Source organism: Cydia splendana, chromosome 24 (assembly GCF_910591565.1).
Source record: "Cydia splendana chromosome 24, ilCydSple1.2, whole genome shotgun sequence".
In the NCBI taxonomy this organism is placed as follows: domain Eukaryota; kingdom Metazoa; phylum Arthropoda; class Insecta; order Lepidoptera; family Tortricidae; genus Cydia; species Cydia splendana.
In genome coordinates, this window is record NC_085983.1 from 3,142,863 (window position 1) to 3,163,876 (window position 21,014).

Sequence of the window (21,014 nt, forward strand, 5' to 3'; positions counted from 1 at the left end):
AAACTTAAAACTTCTCTATCGTAAAGTTGCTCATTTCACAACATTATTTTCAAAAAATCATATCTCTGTAACTACGCAACCTAGAAGGTTGATCTTTTGTGTTATCGATAGCTTATTTATTGTAGATTACTGGGGTATGCATAACTCCATACCCGCCATAAGGTACCTTTGACCGTGGGACGTCACAAATAGTAGTTTGTGTTACAAGGGATTCAAGTGTTAACGCCCAAGACGAAATAATTTTGATACCGTGTGACACATACTGCTTTTCACATCAACTATGAGGAAAATAAAAAAATCTTAGTGTTGACACAATCTGATGCTTAAACAGATTATTTAAGCTAAAAAAATAATGTGCAAAAAATGTAAAAATAGTATGCTTGAACAGAAAAGTGTTACTTTGATCCCTCCTAGCAGGGAAGAAAAGTGCCACTTTGATCCCTCCTAGCAGGGAAGAAAAAGCCTTTTTCCGAATAGGTGATGTGAAAATGATATATTTCCATCAAGGGCGTACATTGAATCCTGAATGAAGCGATGGATTCTACAATAGAATCCCGAACGTAGCGTAGTCAGGGATTTTAAAGTACAATCCTGAGCGTAATTAGGGATTCAAGTGTTAACGACCAAGACGAAATAATTTTGATACCGTGTGACACATACTGCTTTTCACATAAACTATGAGGAAAATAAAAAAATCTTAGTGTTGCCACAATCTGATGCTTAAGAGCGCTATTACATTTCGGCGTTGAGCGAGTTTAGGTATTTTACGCGCTGCGGCAGGCCGTGCGAGCTCAGTACGCCGATCCCTTCTACCACACTCGCACTACAATGATGGATTAAACATTCTTGATCCTTCGCGAAGCATATTGAAATCAACCATAACAACACTAACTGTACTTAACTTTTAAAGTTCTAAAATTGTTATTTGGTAAGGGGCTATTCATAAATTACGTCATTTCAAATTAGGGGGGGGGGGGGGTCTGGACATCGGATGACGGTAGCACGACGTAGGAGGAAACGGGGTCCTTCGAGGCATGATTTTTGGATGATTTTAGGGGGGGGGGGTCCAAAATTGTCAAAAATCGATGACGTAATTTATGGACAGCCCCTAAGTACGAAAATACTAAATGCAGTGCAAATGTACATAGGGGCTGTTCATAAATTACGTCATCTATTTTTGACGATTTTTGACCCCCCCCCCTCAAATCATCCAAAAATCAAGCTTCGGATGAATCTGTTTCCTCCTACGTCATGTTACCATCATCCGATGTCCAGACCCCTCCCCCCCCCACTCCTCCCATTTGAAACGACGTAATTTATGAATAGCCCCATACTCGTACTTATGAAGGTATATTACTCGAAAGAAATTATAGGTACCTACTCGCTTATTTACATGTTTCGTCATTGCATTTGGTACCTATAGGTTGTAAAGTTTGTATCAACGAGGGTTTAAAAACGAACTGGTACTGAGGATCTGATGATGATTAAGGTGGTCACGGATACCAATCAACCATGTAGTAACATGATTAGGCTCGTTTGATTCGTCTCAACAAGATCTTTGACACTGAAGATACGCAGGGTCTGATGATGGAGCTGGAAGGTGGCCACGGGTACCAGTCTATCATGTAACTAAACAACTTCGTGTTTGGGCTCGTTTGATTCGTCTCAACAAGATCTTTGACACAAGACAGTACTCAGGGTCTGATGATGGAGCTGGAAGGTACCATTACCCGGTGGTACCCGTGGCCACCTTCCAGCTCCATCATCAGATCCTGAGTACTATCTTTTGTCCAAGGTCTTGTTGAGACGAATCAAACGAGCCTAAACACGAAGTGGTTTAGTTGCATGGTTGATTGGTACCGGTGACCACCTTCCGGCTCCAACATCAGACCCTGAGTACTATCTTGTGTCAAAGATCTTATAGAAACGAATAAAACGAGCCTAAACACGAAGTGGTTTAGTGGCATGGTTGATTGGTACCGGTGACCACCTGCCGGCTCCATCATCAGACCCTGAGTACTATCTTGTGTCAAAGATCTTGTTGAGACGAATCAAACGAGCCTAAACACGAAGTGGTTTAGTTGCATGGTTGATTGGTACCGGTGACCACCTTCCGGCTCCATCATCAGACCCTGAGTATTATCTTGTGCCAAAGATCTTGTTGAGACGAATCAAACGAGCCCAAACACGAAGTGGTTTAGTTGCATGGTTGATTGGTACAGGTGACCACCTTCCGGCTCCATCATCAGACCCTGAGTACTATCTTAAGTCTAAGATCTTGTTGAGCCGAATCAAACGAGCCCAAACACGAAGTGGTTTAGTTGCATTGTTGATTGGTACTGGTGACCACCTTCCGGCTCCATCATCAGACCCTGAGTACTATCTTAAGTCAAAGATCTTGTTGAGCCGAATCAAACGAGCCCAAACACGAAGTGGTTTAGTTGCATGGTTGATTGGTACCGGTGACCACCTTCCGGCTCCATCATCAGACCCTGAGTACTATCTTGTGTCAAAGATCTTGTTGCGACAAATCAAACGAGCCCAAACACGAAGTGGTTCAGTTACATGGAAGACTGGTACCCGTGGCCACAGTCCAGCTCCATCATCAGACCCTGAGTACTAATCTGTGTCAAAGATCTTGTTGCGACGAATCGAACGAAGCCAAACACGAAGTGGTTTAGTTGCATGGTTGATTGGTACCGGTCACCACCTTCCGGATCCATCATCAGACCCTCAGTACTACCTTGTGTCAAAGATCTTGTTGCGACAAATCAAACGAGCCCAAACACGAAGTGGTTCAGTTACATGGTAGACTGGTACCCGTGGCCACCTTCCAGCTCCATCATCAGATCCTGAGTACTATATTTTGTCCAAGGTCTTGTTGAGACGAATCAAACGAGCCTAAACACGAAGTGGTTTAGTTGCATGGTTGATTGGTACCGGTGACCACCTTCCGGCTCCAACATCAGACCCTGAGTACTATCTTGTGTCAAAGATCTTATAGAAACGAATAAAACGAGCCTAAACACGAAGTGGTTTAGTGGCATGGTTGATTGGTACCGGTGACCACCTGCCGGCTCCATCATCAGAACCTGAGTACTATCTTGTGTCAAAGATCTTGTTGAGACGAATCAAACGAGCCTAAACACGAAGTGGTTTAGTTGCATGGTTGATTGGTACCGGTGACCACCTTCCGGCTCCATCATCAGACCCTGAGTATTATCTTGTGCCAAAGATCTTGTTGAGACGAATCAAACGAGCCCAAACACGAAGTGGTTTAGTTGCATGGTTGATTGGTACCGGTGACCACCTTCCGGCTCCATCATCAGACCCTGAGTATTATCTTGTGCCAAAGATCTTGTTGAGACGAATCAAACGAGCCCAAACACGAAGTGGTTTAGTTGCATGGTTGATTGGTACCGGTGACCACCTTCCGGCTCCATCATCAGACCCTGAGTACTATCTTAAGTCAAAGATCTTGTTGAGACGAATAAAACGAGCCTAAACACGAAGTGGTTTAGTTGCATTGTTGATTGGTACTGGTGACCACCTTCCGGCTCCATCATCAGACCCTGAGTACTATCTTGAGTCAAATAAATACATATAGAATGTCAGGTCGTTTCAAATATTTTTAATCCTGTCCGGTAGTTTATTAAACTGTACCATTATAAATTATAATACTATAAAAACAGTGCTAGGATCAAAGTCTCTCGTTGCGGTTTACACGCACACAGTATAGCGTTTTACACGGCGCCCGCCGCACACAATGATAAAAAACCTCGTCGTCGCCGTTGAAAATGTGCGGAGCCGACCGACACACGTCCTGCCTCTACAAGCTCTGCCGCGGCACTGAGCTGGCGCAGCGCGCGTCATCGGTAATATAGAGTAGTTTTCAAAAAATTGCCAAAAAATTATAGTAGAATTTCATAAACACTAATGTATACCAACAGTATAAGCAAACGTTGCAGATTGCTTGAGTATGAAAATGACTTCGATATTAAGTAGATTTTCGTAGGAATTGACACTTGTTTCGGAGAGAAAATCGAGTTCGTTTTACTTTGATTTTCTCTTTCTCAAAGGTATGTAGGAAAAATATAGTTTGATATGCCTAAAGTACAGGGTATTAGTAATACAAAATAGCCAGGTTTAGCAGAGTAAAATTCTCAACATTTCTAAATAAGAGCTCGCCATTCAGTGCTTCACGGGGTTTTTCGGAAACGACCATCAGAAAAAAAATCATTACTAATATAATAAGTCCTTTTTCTAATATTCACAACGATATTTATAAAGATAAGAAGACGCTTTTACTGGAACAAGTACTCATTGTTTCTAATAATAAGCGCTAAGTCCTGAATTTCGTCGACTAGTATCATCAATTTTGCATTATTTCGACTTTTCTTGTAAGAGCGCTCTTAAACAGATTATTTAAGCTAAAAAAATAATGTGCAAAAATAATGTGCTAGAACAGAAAAGTGTTACTAGGAATCCTTTCTACAACATTCGAAGTAGGTATAAGTAGGTAGTACAAATGAGTCGCTTAACTTCAAACTCGGGTAAATCCATCTGTCAGATTATGCGATTTTGGTATTAAGAAAAGGTAATAGGGTAGATATTGTTGCCGGTTTGTTGCCGGTCCCATATTGGGATACCCTCCTCCAATTGAGAGGGGATTTAAATCTTCTCGGGGCAGAGGTGTACGGTTGGAGCCGGTAAAGGTTTATTTGACGTTCATAAGCGCATTGTAATATGCCTACTTGAATAAACTATTTTTTATCTTTTATCTTATCTTATTTTATTTGCTGAGAGGGTCGAATGGATTTGCCAGAGTTTGAACGACACAAATAACTGTACCTATATTATTTTCCTAATTTCAAGTTGTGTGTTGTCTATCAGTATCTATATACCTAGGTATATAAAGGTGCATTCACACCGCAGTTATTCTAAATTTTGCAGCAACAGTGTGGAACAGTCAGTAATTATGTAAATTATTTACCTACCTAATGTTGACATGTTGCACAAAGTCGAAGCGACTTTCAATATTTAGATAAGGTAATTATAATGAAAGTAGTAAACACATGGATTGTAAACACATCAGGTAGTTTATTTTTAGCTGGCAATGGCAGTGAGGAAAGAGTGTTTTTGTTTATATTATAGTCTGTACCTTTAGGTATTTAAAAAAGAGTAAACAAAATCTACCCTCAAATGATGAAAGATGAAAACATTACATGATCCATGGTATAATAATATACTCCGCCTGGTACTCCATTCCCGTCTTTTCTAGGTCACCTAACTGACACGGGCCTACGTCATCATGCGACAGCGCTATATGATAATATGCGATAGCGCTATATATAGCGGCCATGTTGTTGTGACGTAGGCCCGTGTCACTCTGGGAATGGAAGACCATGTTTTATTAGACTATGACATGATCAAATAATGTAGGTTAAAGTCAGGTCGTTCAGTGACAGATCCAGGCGGTTTTGTACTTGGTTGGTTAATCAATAAATGTTATAACTACCCGAAAATGTACAAATTATTTGTTTACTTTTATTTAAGTACCTAAAGATACAGAGTTATAGATTAGATTACAGCATAGATAGATCTAAATAAGAGACGTAGGCAGATACATTTACGTCGTCAACATTCTCAGTTTCACAAATATACAAAACGGATCATTATCATTACGCGTAGGTAGTGTTAAAAATAACTATGAAATAAAACGGAAACTGTACCGATTGACACCACACCAAATATATTAATGTCCTTATTAGAATCGATGGTGAAATGTAGTGGGCACTTGCCAAAAACGTGCACGTATGGCGTCATAAGTGAAAACATTTTTATTTATAGAATATTCATATTTAGCATATAAACTGCTACTCTTAATTGACCATTGGTGGACCATATGTTTTTTACTACCACGTCGGTGGCAAACAAGCATACGGCTTGCATGATAGTAATAATAATAATAACTCCACGGCCGATTCGGCCACGGCGACTGCTATCAACTCCGTTGTTGTCTCTGGTGTGCTCGCAAGTGGCTGACGTAGACGACCTTGTTACTAAAAGTTCGCGAACATTGGGGGCATGTGAGCACACCAGTTGTGTAATTATAATGCATGATAGTGAGCAGTCACCGTAGTCTATCGACGCCTGCAACTCCACAGGAGTATATTACATGTACGTTTCTGACCCTTTAAAAACCTGTACAGTTGACGTCAAAGATATGTTTACATTTTTCGCCTTATCACTTATTCAAAAGCGTAAACAATCTTTGACGTGGCCTGTTCACTCCTTTTTTGACAATAATTATGTATAATATATTTGCAATAAAGTATAGGAAATGGATGTGTGGACGATTATGCGGTCCTATGTTTTGCAAATCCTGCTTAAACCTAAATACTTAAAATTCAAAATATACCAATAAAGATCGTGGGAAGTGGAGGAGAAATAGTAGCTTAGGATGAAAATAAACGCTAAGAGGGGTGACTCAGACTCATATTTTAAGAATCGCGATTACCACTTGATGTAATACGGTATTCTCCTACTAGTCAAATCAGTTACTTTTTTAGAACTGTCAAAACGATTCGCTAATAAGGAATTTGTATGAAACATTACATCGTGACGTCACGGTCCACTCACCTACTTGTTATATTTCTATCCGATTTATTAAATAGAACTTGTGTTTAAAAATACTATCTGTGTTTTTCTAATAATTATCTGGTGCTTTATTTCATGCATGGTGTAAAATAATTTACTATAAATACAGTATAATACCCTATTGATATTCAACATGTAAATCTCTCCATTTGTCAATATTTTTCTAAAGATTATTTAAATCATTTCATATCCATCTATAGTACGTCCTCGGTGGTTTCCTCTCCATATTTTCCTTCGCCAAACAACTGGTAAATATCAGAGCGTTTCTTTTATTTTTGCCATTTTTATATATTGTGACTTTTATCCACTATGTTATTTCTAGTCAGGATCGCGAGCCCTTTTCATCCTTATAGGGGAAAATAAAGTGTCCTAAAATTTCCCTACATTTCTCAAAGTTTCCTTATTGTTACCGCTATACAAAGTATATGGGGAAATTGTAACACAATAGGAAAAACACTCTGGGACATTTTTTTATCCCATTAGGATTGAAGGAGCTCGTGATTCTGAGTAGAAATAACACAAAAGTGGCAAAACAGGTCACAATATATAAAACTAGCAATAAATAAAAGAAACGCTCATCAAACGATATTCCCAGTCAAACGCCTACACAACTCCATACGTGTTAGATACCAGCCACATTGATAAGTACTTATGCTAATTTAAAACACATGATACGCTTTCGAGAACAACATGCAGTCCCGAACCAGAATGGTTTATAAAAGTGCAGTTCTGCAAAGGATTTTAGGACTAATCGCAAGAGGATAGGGTAAATATTTGAGTGCTAGTTGAGATTAAAATTGGATGCTTCTGCAATCTTAGTTTATTGCACAGCGAATGATCAAAATATTGGTATCGTCTTGGGTCGTCTTATTCGTTTTTGGTCAAGTTCTTAAATTGTTCCTATTCTGCTTTCGTCACGCATTCTACATTCGTCAAGTTCATCGGTGGTCTTTTTCATATTTGATTGTTTGCCTTTTTCAACCGACGAAAAAAACGGAGGAGGTTCTCAAGTCGACGCGTATATATATATATATATATATATATATTTTATGTATGACCACGCATAACTTTTTACAGAGATGTTCGATTTTGATAATTATTTTTTTATTGGAAAGGGTATACCCCGAAGTTGGTCCCATATAAATTTGGAAAAAAAAATCCAACCTTAAGGGTAGGAAAATAGGGGATGATTGATTTTTTCACTCACCGATTGTAATCTTATTTCGGCTTATTCCGGTATTCGTCATCATCTTCTTTGGGCATCTTCGATGTTAGTCAATTTCTTTTTTTTTGTCTCATTCGTTATTCGACAATTTTTTTTCGCCACGTTCGTTGTCGGTCCCATTCGGTTATTGACAAGTTCTTAATTTGTCCTATTCTGTTAGTTTATATGTATGTTACATACACACATAAAGTGAGATTAATTCGTAAAAAACTAGTGGTCATTGCTACCTGTTTTTTAGGGTTCCGTACCCAAAGGGTAAAACGGGACCCTATTACTAAGACTTCGCTGTCCGTCCGTCCGTCCGTCCGTCCGTTCGACCGTCCGTCCGTCCGTCCGTCCGTCCGTCCGTCCGTCTGTCACCAGGCTGTATCTCACGAACCGTGATAGCTAGACAGTTGAAATTTTCACAGATGATGTATTTCTGTTGCCGCTATAACAACAAATACTAAAAACAGAATAAAATAAAGATTTAAATGGGGCTCCCATACAACAAACGTGATTTTTGACCAAAGTTAAGCAACGTCGGGCGTGGTCAGTACTTGGATGGGTGACCGTTATTTTTTGCATTTTTTTCCGTTTTTTTGCATTATGGTACGGAACCCTTGGTGCGCGAATCCGACTCGCACTTGCCCGGTTTTACTAAAACTGTTGATCGTGTCCATTTGAACTTGCTCACAAATGATCACGAGAATCGGTCGAGAAATGCGACCTATAGCGGAGAACAGACGGATAAGCGAAAGCATTTTCGCCCAACCTGAAACGGAGACCTTCGCTTCGCTCGGTCAATAACGGAAGGACAAATTGGGGCAGTCGAACTGTTACTTTCGTATATGGGATATATAAAACCGGGCAAGTGCGAGTCGGACTCGCGCATTAAGGGTTCCGTACCATAATGCAAAAAAAAAAAACGAAAAACAAAAGCAAAAAAACGGTCACCCATCCAAGTACTGACCACTCCCGACGTTGCTTAACTTTGGTCAAAAATCACGTTTGTTGTATGGGAGCCCCATTTAAATCTTTATTTTATTCTGTTTTTAGTATTTGTTGTTATAGCGGCAACAGAAATACATCATCTGTAAAAATTTCAACTGTCTAGCTATCACGGTTCGTGTCTGGTGACAGACAGACGGACGGACGGACGGACAGCGAAGTCTTAGTAATAGGGTCCCGTTTTACCCTTTGGGTACGGAACCCTAAAAAACAAGGATAACAACAAACAATGTGGACTGACGACCTGGTAAAGGTCGCGGGAGTCGGCTGGTTGCGGGTGGCGCAAGACCGGTCATTGCGGCACTCTTTGGGGGAGGCCTATGTCCAGCAGTGGACGTCCTCTGGCTGATGTGATGATGATGATGAAAAACAAGGATTAACAGTTAGACAAAAGATAAAAGGAATTTCCTGCTGTACAAACTTGACCTCTTTCAAAAGATACCCAGTTGACCTAGTAACTAGACTGATACCGCGTGACCGCTTTCCATCCAGGCCGCATGCCTGTTTACCACCAGCTTGATATAAAAAGACAATTGATTTCCTATAATTAAAGCAATATCAATACATCAAGTAAAACAGAGCGCGTCCCCACGGATGGCTGCCGTACGAACGAATACCTTGCGCAATTAGGTTATTTATAAAAGGTCGACGCCCTCAGGCCCTCTGTACGAGTATGATGGGAACTTGCGTTTATCTACAGTCGCCCTCAAATATATTGGAGCAGCCAAGGTGCTCAAAAATATCTGTTTATGCACTTTAACGTTGATAATGGAGGCTTTGTTCAGATATATGTGAACAGATTGGCCGCTCCGATATATCTGATGGCGGCTGTCCTTGTACAATGTTATATTATAAACCGAAATAGATGTCATATACGAAGAAATAGTGACCAAGGCCTCCAGTGCCCTAGGCTGGAATCGAACCAGCGTCCTCTGCTATCTGCAGGTGCCATCCGGGGCAAATTTTTCCAAGTACATATGTATATTTATTTATTTAAACTTTATTGCACAAAACATAAAAATAATGTACATGGCGGACTTAATGCCTAATGGCATTCTCTATCAGTCAACCATCGGGCCAAACAGAGATATATGCAATTTCCTGAGGGCTTATGGCGCCCCCTGGCCATCCCTAAGGATGCTGGTTCTATCTAGCCCTGCGCACTGGAAGTAGAAAGTTGAAAACTCCACAACTCTAACGTACCTATTACGCCAGGCGTGGCTCACTCCGCGATTTCGTCGCTTTGCTACAGGTAGCTAAAAGTACATACATCCGTTCCACACCAATTTTGGTGGCTAGCCATAAGCCGCGCGTGGCGCTGTTGCCACCTAGCGGCCATATCTGTCCTGATCGTAACAGACGCGCTTTGTTAGAGAGTGAGTCTTCTGTACTTAGTACTATTATTTATTCTGTGCCTACGCGTTAAAGTGCGAATAGCGTAACGAACCAATACTTATCGCTGACTGATAGCTTATCAGCGAGGTTACACGAGAGCCAGGATTAACCGACAGTGTCAAACTGCAAACTTTTACATGTACAGGCAGGGGTGCGAAACTCCAGACTTCGGGGAAACTCGGCTCCGTTCGGCTCAGCATTGCTCCGAGCAATTATTAGGGTTGACACAACTTGACGTCCCTTTGCGTGAACGACCACAGATAATGACTTGAATTTTGACAACCCTAAATAGCCGAATGGGATAGTGCCCTATATTAGAAAGGGACAGCATGATTCGACCCTGAACTGCTGTCAAACTTCGGTTTTGTAGGAAGCAATTATAACTTTTCCAGGTAAGTTATACTCGAATCTATTTTCTCTGAACATTAAAAAAATAAAAAAACGACGCGTAATTGTCTTATCAAAGCAATAAAAATGATTTATAAGCGTTTAAGCCAATGACATATTAATTGGGGAGGAACGACGGATGACATCCTAATCTCATTATTGTTTAGACGTGGAATGTGCAATTGCTTGTGGTCATTAACAGGCGTTCCCCTCTGTCGAAAATAGGCGGCCAATGGTCAACCACATGTCAACCACATGTATGGACTGACGTTTATCTGACATGATGTACCTATAAATTTGATGTGCCCCTCCTCCGCAAAAAACGGCAGACTATTTTGTACCGAAAATTTTAGACATGGCGTCTCCGTTGGTTATATCCTCTAAGTGCAATTGATTATTGACTTGACCCACTTCTACCACAGAATAAATAATAGTACTGCCGTACAGAAAGGAAACTTCCTACAAAACCGAAGTTTGACAGCGGTTCAGGGTCGAATCATGCTGTCCCTTTCTAATATATGGCACTATCCCTTTCGGCTATTTAGGGTTGTCAAAATTCAAGCCGTTATCTCATCTGTGGTCGTGCACGCGAAGCGACTTCAAGTTGTGTCAACCCTAATAATTGCTCGGAGCAATGCCGAGCCGAGCGTAGTCGAGTTTGGCCGAAGTCAAGAGTTTCGCACCCCTGCTTCTACTTGATTTAATTACTATGTATTTGACCTTTGAACTAAGCTTTGTTTTTATACCATATAGTCTGCATCTTTAGCTATTTAAATAAAAGTAAACAAACAATTAGTAAATTTTCGGGTAGTTATAACATTTATTGGTAAACCGACCAATTACAAAAGCGCCTGCATCTGTCACTGAACGACCTGACTTTAACCTACATTATTTGATCATGTAATGTTTTCATCTACCCTCAACTGGCTTAAGGAGCCATTTGACGGTAGATTTTATTCACTTTTATTTAAATACTTAGGCAGATACATAGTATAGGACCTAGAGTGAGTATTATATTCTTTGGACCTAAGTAAGTAAGTAAGTGTTTTATTTGTAAATATAGGTAGAATTACAGTGGTGGTCAGTTTATATAAGTACAGTTTCACTATATTTTACCAAAAAGAATAGATAGTATAGAGGGGTCCTGTCATTGTCAATTTTGTAGTCACGGTACATTTACTGCCATCTATCGACACACGATTAAAACTTAAAATAAAATTGAAAATGTATAAAATAATCAAAATATGTTTACGGATAAATGATTCTTAATTTTTGTTGTTCCATACTGACCCATGTTCTTTCACTGATATGTGTTAAAATTGTTAAATACCAAACGGTGTCGTCAACGCCATCTAGCCGAGAATAGGCCAAAGGTAATGGCGCCATCTATTCGAGAATGACTTTTCCTTGGCCGTCCGAGGCATGTTTTTTTCTTAGACTTTATTTATCTTATACGGAGTTATATATATCTCTGATTTTACCAAACGGCGTACAAAACATTGAACTTAATACTAGAAACTAAACTATCATGCTCATCGCGTACGAGTAACAATGTAATCCTACTTACAGCTATATTATACTATACTTATAGCCTATAAATCAGATTAGTATAAGAAACACAATTGGTCAATTTATAGGCCGACCGTTTAACTGAGGCTTATTTATTTTGGTTCATTATTACAATTTTTTAGGGTTCCGTACCCAAAGGGTAAAACGGGACCCTATTACTAAGACTTCGCTGTCCGTCCGTCCGTCTGTCACCAGGCTGTATCTCACGAACCGTGATAGCTAGACAGTTGAAATTTTCACAGATGATGTATTTCTGTTGCCGCTATAACAACAAATACTAAAAACAGAATAAAATAAAGATTTAAATGGGGCTCCCATACAACAAACGTGATTTTTGACCAAAGTTAAGCAACGTCGGGAGTGGTCAGTACTTGGATGGGTGACCGTTTTTTTTTATTGCATTTTTTTCCGTTTTTTTTTATTATGGTACGGAACCCTTCGTGCGCGAGTCCGACTCGCACTTGCCCGGTTTTTTTACATTACAATTGCAATTGACTGATGCCACAGACACAAAAGTACCTATGCCATAATTCGCGTTTTAACGTTTTCAACCAAAAGGTACCACGTTACAAATACCCAAACTGTTGTAACAATCCAATACACCCATACATTCTATTTACAGATTTAACCTTTTAAAGAAATGAATATGACTTACATTCATATGACCCCACAGTCACATGAGATCCGGCAATCATACAAGAATAGCAGTCTCGATTGAGTAAATGCTCAACCGCACCAAATATAGCTGGGTCTATGTACTCAAATTGGTTACAAATTGGCTAAATTGGTTGCAACTGTAGAATGATTGCGGAGTGTCTTTTCAAAGGAGCTTATTTTGTATGGTTTACACAGAGAAATAAGCCCTTTTGAAAAGACACTCCTCGATTGTTGTTTTGAAATGGGAAGATGAATAGTTCCTTTTTAGCTTTTATTGAACTTTCAATGTATGTTGCTATGTAGGTTTCACACCACCTATTCGGAAAAGAGCTTTTTCTTCCCTGCTAGGAGGGATCAAAGTGGCACTAACAGTATGTGTCACATGCTATCAAAATTATTTCGTCTTGGGTGTTAACGCTTGAATCCCTCATTACGCTCAGGATTCTACTTTAGAATCCATTGCTTCATTCAGGATTCAATGTACGCCCTTGTCGGAAATATATCATTTTGATCCCTTGTAACACAAACTACTATTCTTTTACAGATTGCATAATTGTTTTCCATCATACTTTCTCAGAAACATTCGTATTTGTCATGATACATCAGTCAACCTCAGTACTTTTTGTACCGAGACTGACTGAAATTGCAAGACACGTTCGTACGTTTCCGTGAAAATACGGTGGAAAATAATTAGGTATGCATTTCAACTGTAGCCTATTTTAGTGCACCAGGCTGGACAAAGCCTTTAACTATCTGGGAGGTAAGTAGGGATATGAAAACGGGAAATAGAGCTAGTTTATGAAATGAACAGTATCAAGCAAGCAAGCAAGCTTTGTCCAAAAGTTGAGAAAGATTAAATTGTTATCAACTGATATTTCCAGTGAATTTACATTGAACTCTGTAATGTGGTGTAATAATGTTTCTCAGGAGACAGGTAAGCAGAATCTTTGTTTACAAACAAAAATTGTAAACAAAATGTCTACCGATCAATAGGTACAGGTACCAGGAAATCAGCATTCAACAAGAGGCATTTTACTACAGAATAATACACTACCAAATTAGGATGTCCACACTTCCTTCTCAGTACAATGATAAATACGCATTTATTACATAGACGGTTATTAATCGAAGTAAACTTAATCACGTACGCAATCTCTAACATTAATTGCATGACGCAAATGTATTGCAATGACCCTTCTGCTATTTAAAAAGTTCAATGCTTAATGACGCCATATTTGAGCGCTCTCATCGCTCAAGTAAACAAAGACAGCTGTTGCAAAATTGTACTAGATTAACTGCGTAATTGATCAAACAGGAGCCAAATCGCAATTAATCAAGCATATAACGAGCTAACGAACCGCACAGATGTCGGAAATCTAAGTGTAAATAGAATAAATTTCGTCAGAGCTCGGAGCATCATTGTTTATTTACGGTGTACTTACCGCTCAAATCTTCGATGGTATTCAGCTTCCGCGTCGCCATTTCAACGATAAACGTGAACACTACACTTGAAAATTCGTTTTTGGATATAGATAATCACTTAAATCAATGTTTCGCGAACTTTTTGCGTATTAATTAAGACGAACCAGGCGTACGTGATCGTGCGCCTTTGTTTTCTGTTTTGACAGGATGGAGGTGCAAAACCAAAATATGGTGCGAGATATTGGACCAATAGCAGCATTATTGGTGACGGCGGCACGCTGTGATTGGTCAACATATTGTAAACAACAATTAATGTTACCGGTGGAAAAAAAATCAAAAAATACTGTTTTTTTTTCTTTTTGGTGTTTATAGATGGTCAAGCACATATTGTCAGTAGAAAAAGGCGCGAAATTCAAATTTTCTATGAGACAATATCTCTTCGCACCTACATTTTTCAAATTTGCCGCCTTTTTCTACTGACAAGATCTGCTTGACCAAATAAATTATAATATTTATAAGTGCAAACATTCTAAAAGGTATAATTTTTTACTTTTATGACCTGTGCACCTAAAATTGGATTTTAAGGTTCTATGAATTACTATAAAAATTAATTATAATATTTATAAGTGCAAACATTCTAAAAGGTACAATTTTTTACTTTTATGACCTGTGCACCTAAAATTGGATTTTAAGGTTCTATGATTATGATTATGACATAGAAGGTAGGATCGTATAGAAGTGGTATACGCGTGCCACGGTGAGGGACAAAACATACGCAAATGCGACGCTGTGATTAGTCGAATTCATTTGTTGCCCACCATTATCCATACTAAAAAAAAGGTGGGGAACAAATAAAATGTGAGACTGTGACAAGGACAAACAATAATAGTTCTTTCGCTGCTACTCCTACTGAAAGATACATAAGACTATCCCGTTCTGTCAGTTACCCCCACCACTCATGCCAGATCCAGGTATATTCTAGATTCATGGATTATGATTATGATTACATTTTTTTGATGCTCATGTGATTGTCCTCTCAATATGCGGTTATTTCTCTGTAGTCAGCTAGTAAAAAATAGGAACTATGATTAGTTCTAAGTAAAAAGAAACAATTTTAATAGCTTGTTGTTAAAACTATTTCATTACTGTTATATTTTTATAAATTGTTTTTTTTTTTTGTAAAAAAAATGAATTTTGGTGAACCCATGATGAACCCGTTTTTATATGGCAACATTAACTGATCCACTTCATCCACTTGTCTATGTCTATTTTTCGCTGTGTGATGTGATTGTGATGTGCGATCATTGACCGCTAATTTTGCGTGAAATAATTTTAATTTTCATAACGTAATGAGCGTTAACAATTTGGACGATGTGCATCCTTTATCCAGTGGCTTGGACGAAGTGGATAGTCCTCGGTAAGCTAGCTGTTCCTCTCATAAACCCTTTAAAATTCCACCTGTACCTCTGACAGCTGATTTTTCGGCGCTAAAAGTCAAAAGGCGCGAAACGTGTCATGAAATATTTTAGCTTAATAATCAAAATATACTGATGCTACGTGTATTTTTAGGAAACGTATGCGTATTGAAAGCCCTGCACGTAAAAGTTGGAGCTTAACGGACAGGAAAACTGATCAGGAGGTAAGTTTCGTACGCCCCAATTTTGACAAGTGCCGGTCGGTTCCCGCTTTTTTTTCTAGCCTCAATTCCAGATCCAGGCATATTTTCAGACGGTTATTCTAAATTACACTTTTCTTGAAGATTCAATCTTGATTTATAGAGCATTAACTATGAATTTCATATGTATTAAGATACCTAAACACTTAAATGCATTTTGACGTCATAATGTGACACCAATGCAGACTAGAACTTATAAATTTAGAACTCATGGTACATGTGGCATGAAATCATAATCCAGAAATATCGAATTTATTGGCATTGGCATATTATAAGCTTGTAAAATTACCTACATCATATAATTTATGTACCAAGCCATCATGTTTTATTCAAGACATGTTTTACGTCTTCCTGATCTTGTATGCATTGAATTTATCGTAAATTTGGCCAGTGTCTGTAGCATGGACAAAATCATTCAGAAATCATGCTTACTTTACTTTACTTACTTTTGCTTTATTCATGCTGCATTATTACTTTTTTTTCATTTTCAATGATGGTATAATTTTTATTCATTAGCATTTTAATGTGTTACACTGCCTTTGCATTATTTAAAAAAAATGTGATTAATGTTTTTTTTTAATTCTACAGGTGTTGCAAGAGATGGGAGTTAGTTTTCTAGATTCAGATGAAAACGAGCAGCCTTGCGAAACGGAAACAGTGGGCAGTCCAGTAAGTGTTTACTGAGTCACAAAATAAAGATAATTATATTAATTGTTAGCAGGGGCGTATTTTGAAATTTGGTGCCCCGGGCCAATAAGTTTCGCCATCCCAAAAGTCAAGGAAGAAAAACAACATGCAAGGCATACGCCGCCCTTGGCGGATTGGCGCCCAGGGCCATGGCCCGGAAGGTCCTAGGGTAAATACGCCCCTGCTTTAGTCTAGTTGCTATTGTGGAGCCAGTGGCGGATTTGCAGTCTTTGCCGCCCTCGGCCCCAGGCCCTGTAGCCGCCCCTTTCTCAGCACCCATCATAATTGACAACATTTTGAGTTATTTCTTGTTATCATCAGCAAATTTTTTGTCACAATACGCCCCCGCCCCCAAAAAACTTGCCGCCTTAGGCCCGGGCCTACTTGGCCTTAGGGCAAATCCGCCACTGTGTGGAGCCAATATCAAAATTCTTGGAGATTTGTAAACCATTAAGTTGGCTGTCTGGGTTGTACAGTCAGCAGCAGAAGTTGCTAAGCGGGCCAAGTGTTCGAAATTATCTTGACGTGACTTTATTGTTAAGAGTATAAGAGTGTGTGTGTTACAGCTTTCTTTATTTTTATTGCCCTACTAAAACATTGGTTTTGGCCCCAGGTCAAACTGTGACAGTGAAATCTTATGCTGGTTTGACAGTTGACAGTTGTAAACCCTATTATACCTCCAAAAAGCTGCAGCCTTTCCCCCTTAATTTGTTTATTCTAATAAATATATTTGATTACAGCTTAAACCCAACCTCAAGCGGAAGCATGACATAGAGAATGTGAACCCGAACGTGAACAGTATCACTTCACCGCGCTCCAAGTACAGCCCCCGGAGTCCCCGGGGCAAGATATGCAGCCCCAGCCCGGGGCCTTCTAAAGCCAAGAGCCCTAGGAGCTGTGAGAAATGTATGTATTAAGATAAACTATCCGTAATGCAAATGGTCAATAGTAAACCACAGTGACTTTTTACATGTCTCTGTTTAGCCCGATGGTTGACTGGTAGAGCATTCCACAGTGGCGGATTTGCAGTGTTGGCCGCCCTAGGCCTCGGGCCCTGTAATAACTACTAGTCAGTCACCCCTTTCTCAGCACCCATCTATAGATTGCCGCCCCTAATGTCATGCTGCTCTAGGCCCAGAGGGGCTACCGCGAAAACCGAAATTCGCAAATTGCGGGGATCTTACTCTTTTACTCCAATGAAGGCGTAATTAGAGTGACAGAGAAAAATGCCCGCAATTGACGATTTTCGGTATTGGCGGTAGCCCTACAGGCCTACTGGGCCTTAAGGCAAATCTGCCAATGGCATTTCATAGGTACTAAGTCTGACATTTGTACATTATTTTTGTATTTTCTGCAATAACAATTTTTAGGGTTCCGTACCCAAAGGGTAAAACGGGACCCTATAAATATACTAAGACTATATACTAAGACTTCGCTGTCCGTCCGTCCGTCCGTCGAACCGTGATAGCTAGACAGTTGAAATTTTCACAGATGATGTATTTCTGTTGCCGCTATAACAACAAATACTAAAAACAGAATAAAATAAAGATTTAAATGGGGCTCCCATACAACAAACGTGATTTTTGACCAAAGTTAAGCAACGTCGGGAGTGGTCAGTATTTGGATGGGTGACCGTTTTTTTTTTTTGCTTTTTTTTTTGTTTTTTTTTTTTTGCATTATGGTACGGAACCCTTCGTGCGCGAGTCCGACTCGCACTTGCCCGGTTTTTTAATTCACGTTTAGGGTCTTGTATTGAAAGCATGTCATTTGGTACCCTACAGTCCCTAGACTTCTGTTTGTCTGTCTGTCAATTAGCTGTATTTCTTAAACAGTATGGTCGAGGCCACAAACATCTTTACAACCCAATTTCAAAATTATATTTTGGCCGGAAATGTCAGTTTCTTAGAGGCATGTAAATATATTAAGTAAGATCGTAACGGATTGGTACCCAAGAGGTTGCACACGGAGCCAGAGGAGACCTCGAACAAGATGGGAGGATGAACTCAAACTCACAGCGGGCCCGAACTGGAGAAGAGTGGCCCACGACAGACCTCAATGAAAAGAGCTAGAGGAGGCCTTTGCCAAGCGGCACACTGAGCTTAGAGATATACTCTAACTCAGAACAAAAGGGCTAAATAGATAGAAATATATTTATGTACTGTTGTCTTGTAAAGATGTTTGGGACCTTGACTGCAACAAATATTATGTCAATAGTTAAAATTTATGATGACTTTTGTTTTAGTTGTTAATGATTTTAGATTGAATTGAACTTGAATTCCAACATCATAAAATAACATAAGTACATATTAACATGGGTAATGATGCTGTGACACCAACCTACTTTACTTATTTGTTGACTACCAATATTTCTGATGATTCCGTGTGCTACTTGGAATTTAACTACATGATTTGTTTGTGTTACAATTTGCTGACTAATGTGCCTACTCATTTATTTGCTGACACTTTATACAGTCAGCGTATTAAATATCGGCATGGGCAAAGTGCCAAAATATGTACACACTACCTTAATGAATGGGCAATAAGGTCGTCAATACATATTTTTTATTGTCCTAGATTTTGTACATTGTTACGATTTATTACACAAAAATTTAACAATTTTGTGCCCAATCTGAGGGCCTACCGCGCACCACGTTCGACGTGTTGCCTCCCTGTTACACTTACGTCCAAATTTACAAGTGCGACAGAGAGGCAACACGTCGAACGTAGTCCGCGGTAGGCACTCTGTTACAAATGATGCCCTTGCGAATAATTCGAATAAACATGTTGTATGAACTAGGCTTGTAGCAGGCGTGGCTCGCTCCGCGATTTCGTCGCTTTGCAACAGGTAGCTAAAAGTACATCCGTTCCACACCAATTTTGGTGGCTAGCCAAAAGCCGCGCGTGGCGCTGTCGCCACCTAGCGGCCATATCTGTCCTGATCGTAACAGACGCGTTTTGTTAGAGAGTGAGTCTTCTGTACCTAGTACTATTATTTATTCTGTGCTTGTAGTAGGTATGCTTCCATTAGAAGTGTTATCTCTGGTAACAGTTAATATATAAATCAATTGCCTAAACGAAACCATGATTTATACCATTTCCCATATGCGTCTAAAATGTTTTTTAGTATGAGTTTAGTAGACATAAAAAAAACGAACTTTAAAGCCCAATTTACTTATCTACATGTTAAAACATTCTAATTCTTTTAATCTTAAAAGAAAGAAAGAATACAAAATCTTTTGATTAAACTTTTGTAATGTCCAGAGAAAATATGCTGGTTTTCCTGAGCGTTTTTCACCCATATATAAATACAACAAATTTAAGTTCTCTAACATCCTAAATACAACAAACTTAAGTACTCTAACATCCTAAATACAACAAATTTAAGTACTCTAACATCCTAAATGCAACAAATTTAAGTACTCTAACATCCTAAATACAACAAATTTAAGTACTCTAACATCCTAAATACAACAAATTTAAGTACTCTAACATCCTAAATACAACAAATTTAAGTACTCTAACATCCTAAATACAACAAATTTAAGTACTCTAACATCCTAAATACAACAAATTTAAGTACTCTAACATTCTAAATACAACAAATTTAAGTACTCTAACATCCTAAATACAGCAAAGTACTAAAACCTATCATCATAATCGTTCAGCGACTGAGCACCTAAAATTATGAATAAAAAAGGTACTAACACACCCTATATTTCAGCAAAACCCCTGCACCCAACGGACCTGGAATCCACACTGCTCCACGACTATGTGATCGAGGAAGAGACCCCCATGGGCCAGTCAGTGGCGGTTGCTCCACGGTACCTGCCTGCGTCCCCGGGGCAGTCCCCGCTGTCCATATACACGGACACCAAGGATGGACAGGACAAGGATGAAGATGTCTGCCAGTGTAAGCATATATTTTAGATTGTATAGTAGAAACAATTGCTTCATAAGTCTGAAACGCGCATGTGACACCCTTAATATAGCAACATCCATAGACTACGAAAACCACTTAGCGTTGCTTGTTAGTCTCCATAGGCTACGGTGGCCAAAATCGAGAAAACAACTGTCTAAAAATTTAATTTAGCGCGGAGCAAGTACCAGGGCCTCATGAGTTACGAGAAGGTGTCATTGACCAACGCGCCGGCCGCCGGGGCGCGGACGAGTATGAAGGTATCGCGGCTGCTCGCGTATCTTAGCTGTACTATACTTTTGGTTTGGTTTGTTTGTATGATTCTACTAGTTTAAAGTATTATTTTTCTTGACTTGTAGAAGAAATATTGTATACAATAGCGATATAATCAAGCTTTTCAATCTCGTACCTCTCTTCACACACAGCATGCT

At 39.3% G+C, this 21,014-nt stretch overlaps 2 protein-coding genes across 2 annotated transcripts in view; one reads left to right on the forward strand and one right to left on the reverse strand.

Annotated features, from left to right (window-relative positions):
* LOC134802457 (BCL2/adenovirus E1B 19 kDa protein-interacting protein 3) overlaps window positions 1-14,518 on the reverse strand; it is a 68,139-nt gene extending 53,621 nt beyond the window's left edge. Inside the window, exon 1 of the mRNA XM_063775127.1 lies at window positions 14,326-14,518. Within this exon, the coding sequence (XP_063631197.1) occupies window positions 14,326-14,365 (40 nt within the window). The 5' untranslated portion in view covers window positions 14,366-14,518. The remainder of the gene's footprint in view (window positions 1-14,325) is intronic.
* Window positions 14,519-15,560: 1,042 nt separating this feature from the next.
* Window positions 15,561-21,014, forward strand: part of LOC134802374 (S-phase kinase-associated protein 2-like) — a 33,008-nt gene continuing 27,554 nt past the window's right edge. Inside the window, exons 1-5 of the mRNA XM_063775008.1 lie at window positions 15,561-15,722; window positions 15,875-15,944; window positions 16,569-16,649; window positions 17,408-17,573; window positions 20,389-20,577. Coding sequence (XP_063631078.1) covers window positions 15,655-15,722; window positions 15,875-15,944; window positions 16,569-16,649; window positions 17,408-17,573; window positions 20,389-20,577 — 574 coding nt within the window. The 5' untranslated portion in view covers window positions 15,561-15,654. The remainder of the gene's footprint in view (window positions 15,723-15,874; window positions 15,945-16,568; window positions 16,650-17,407; window positions 17,574-20,388; window positions 20,578-21,014) is intronic.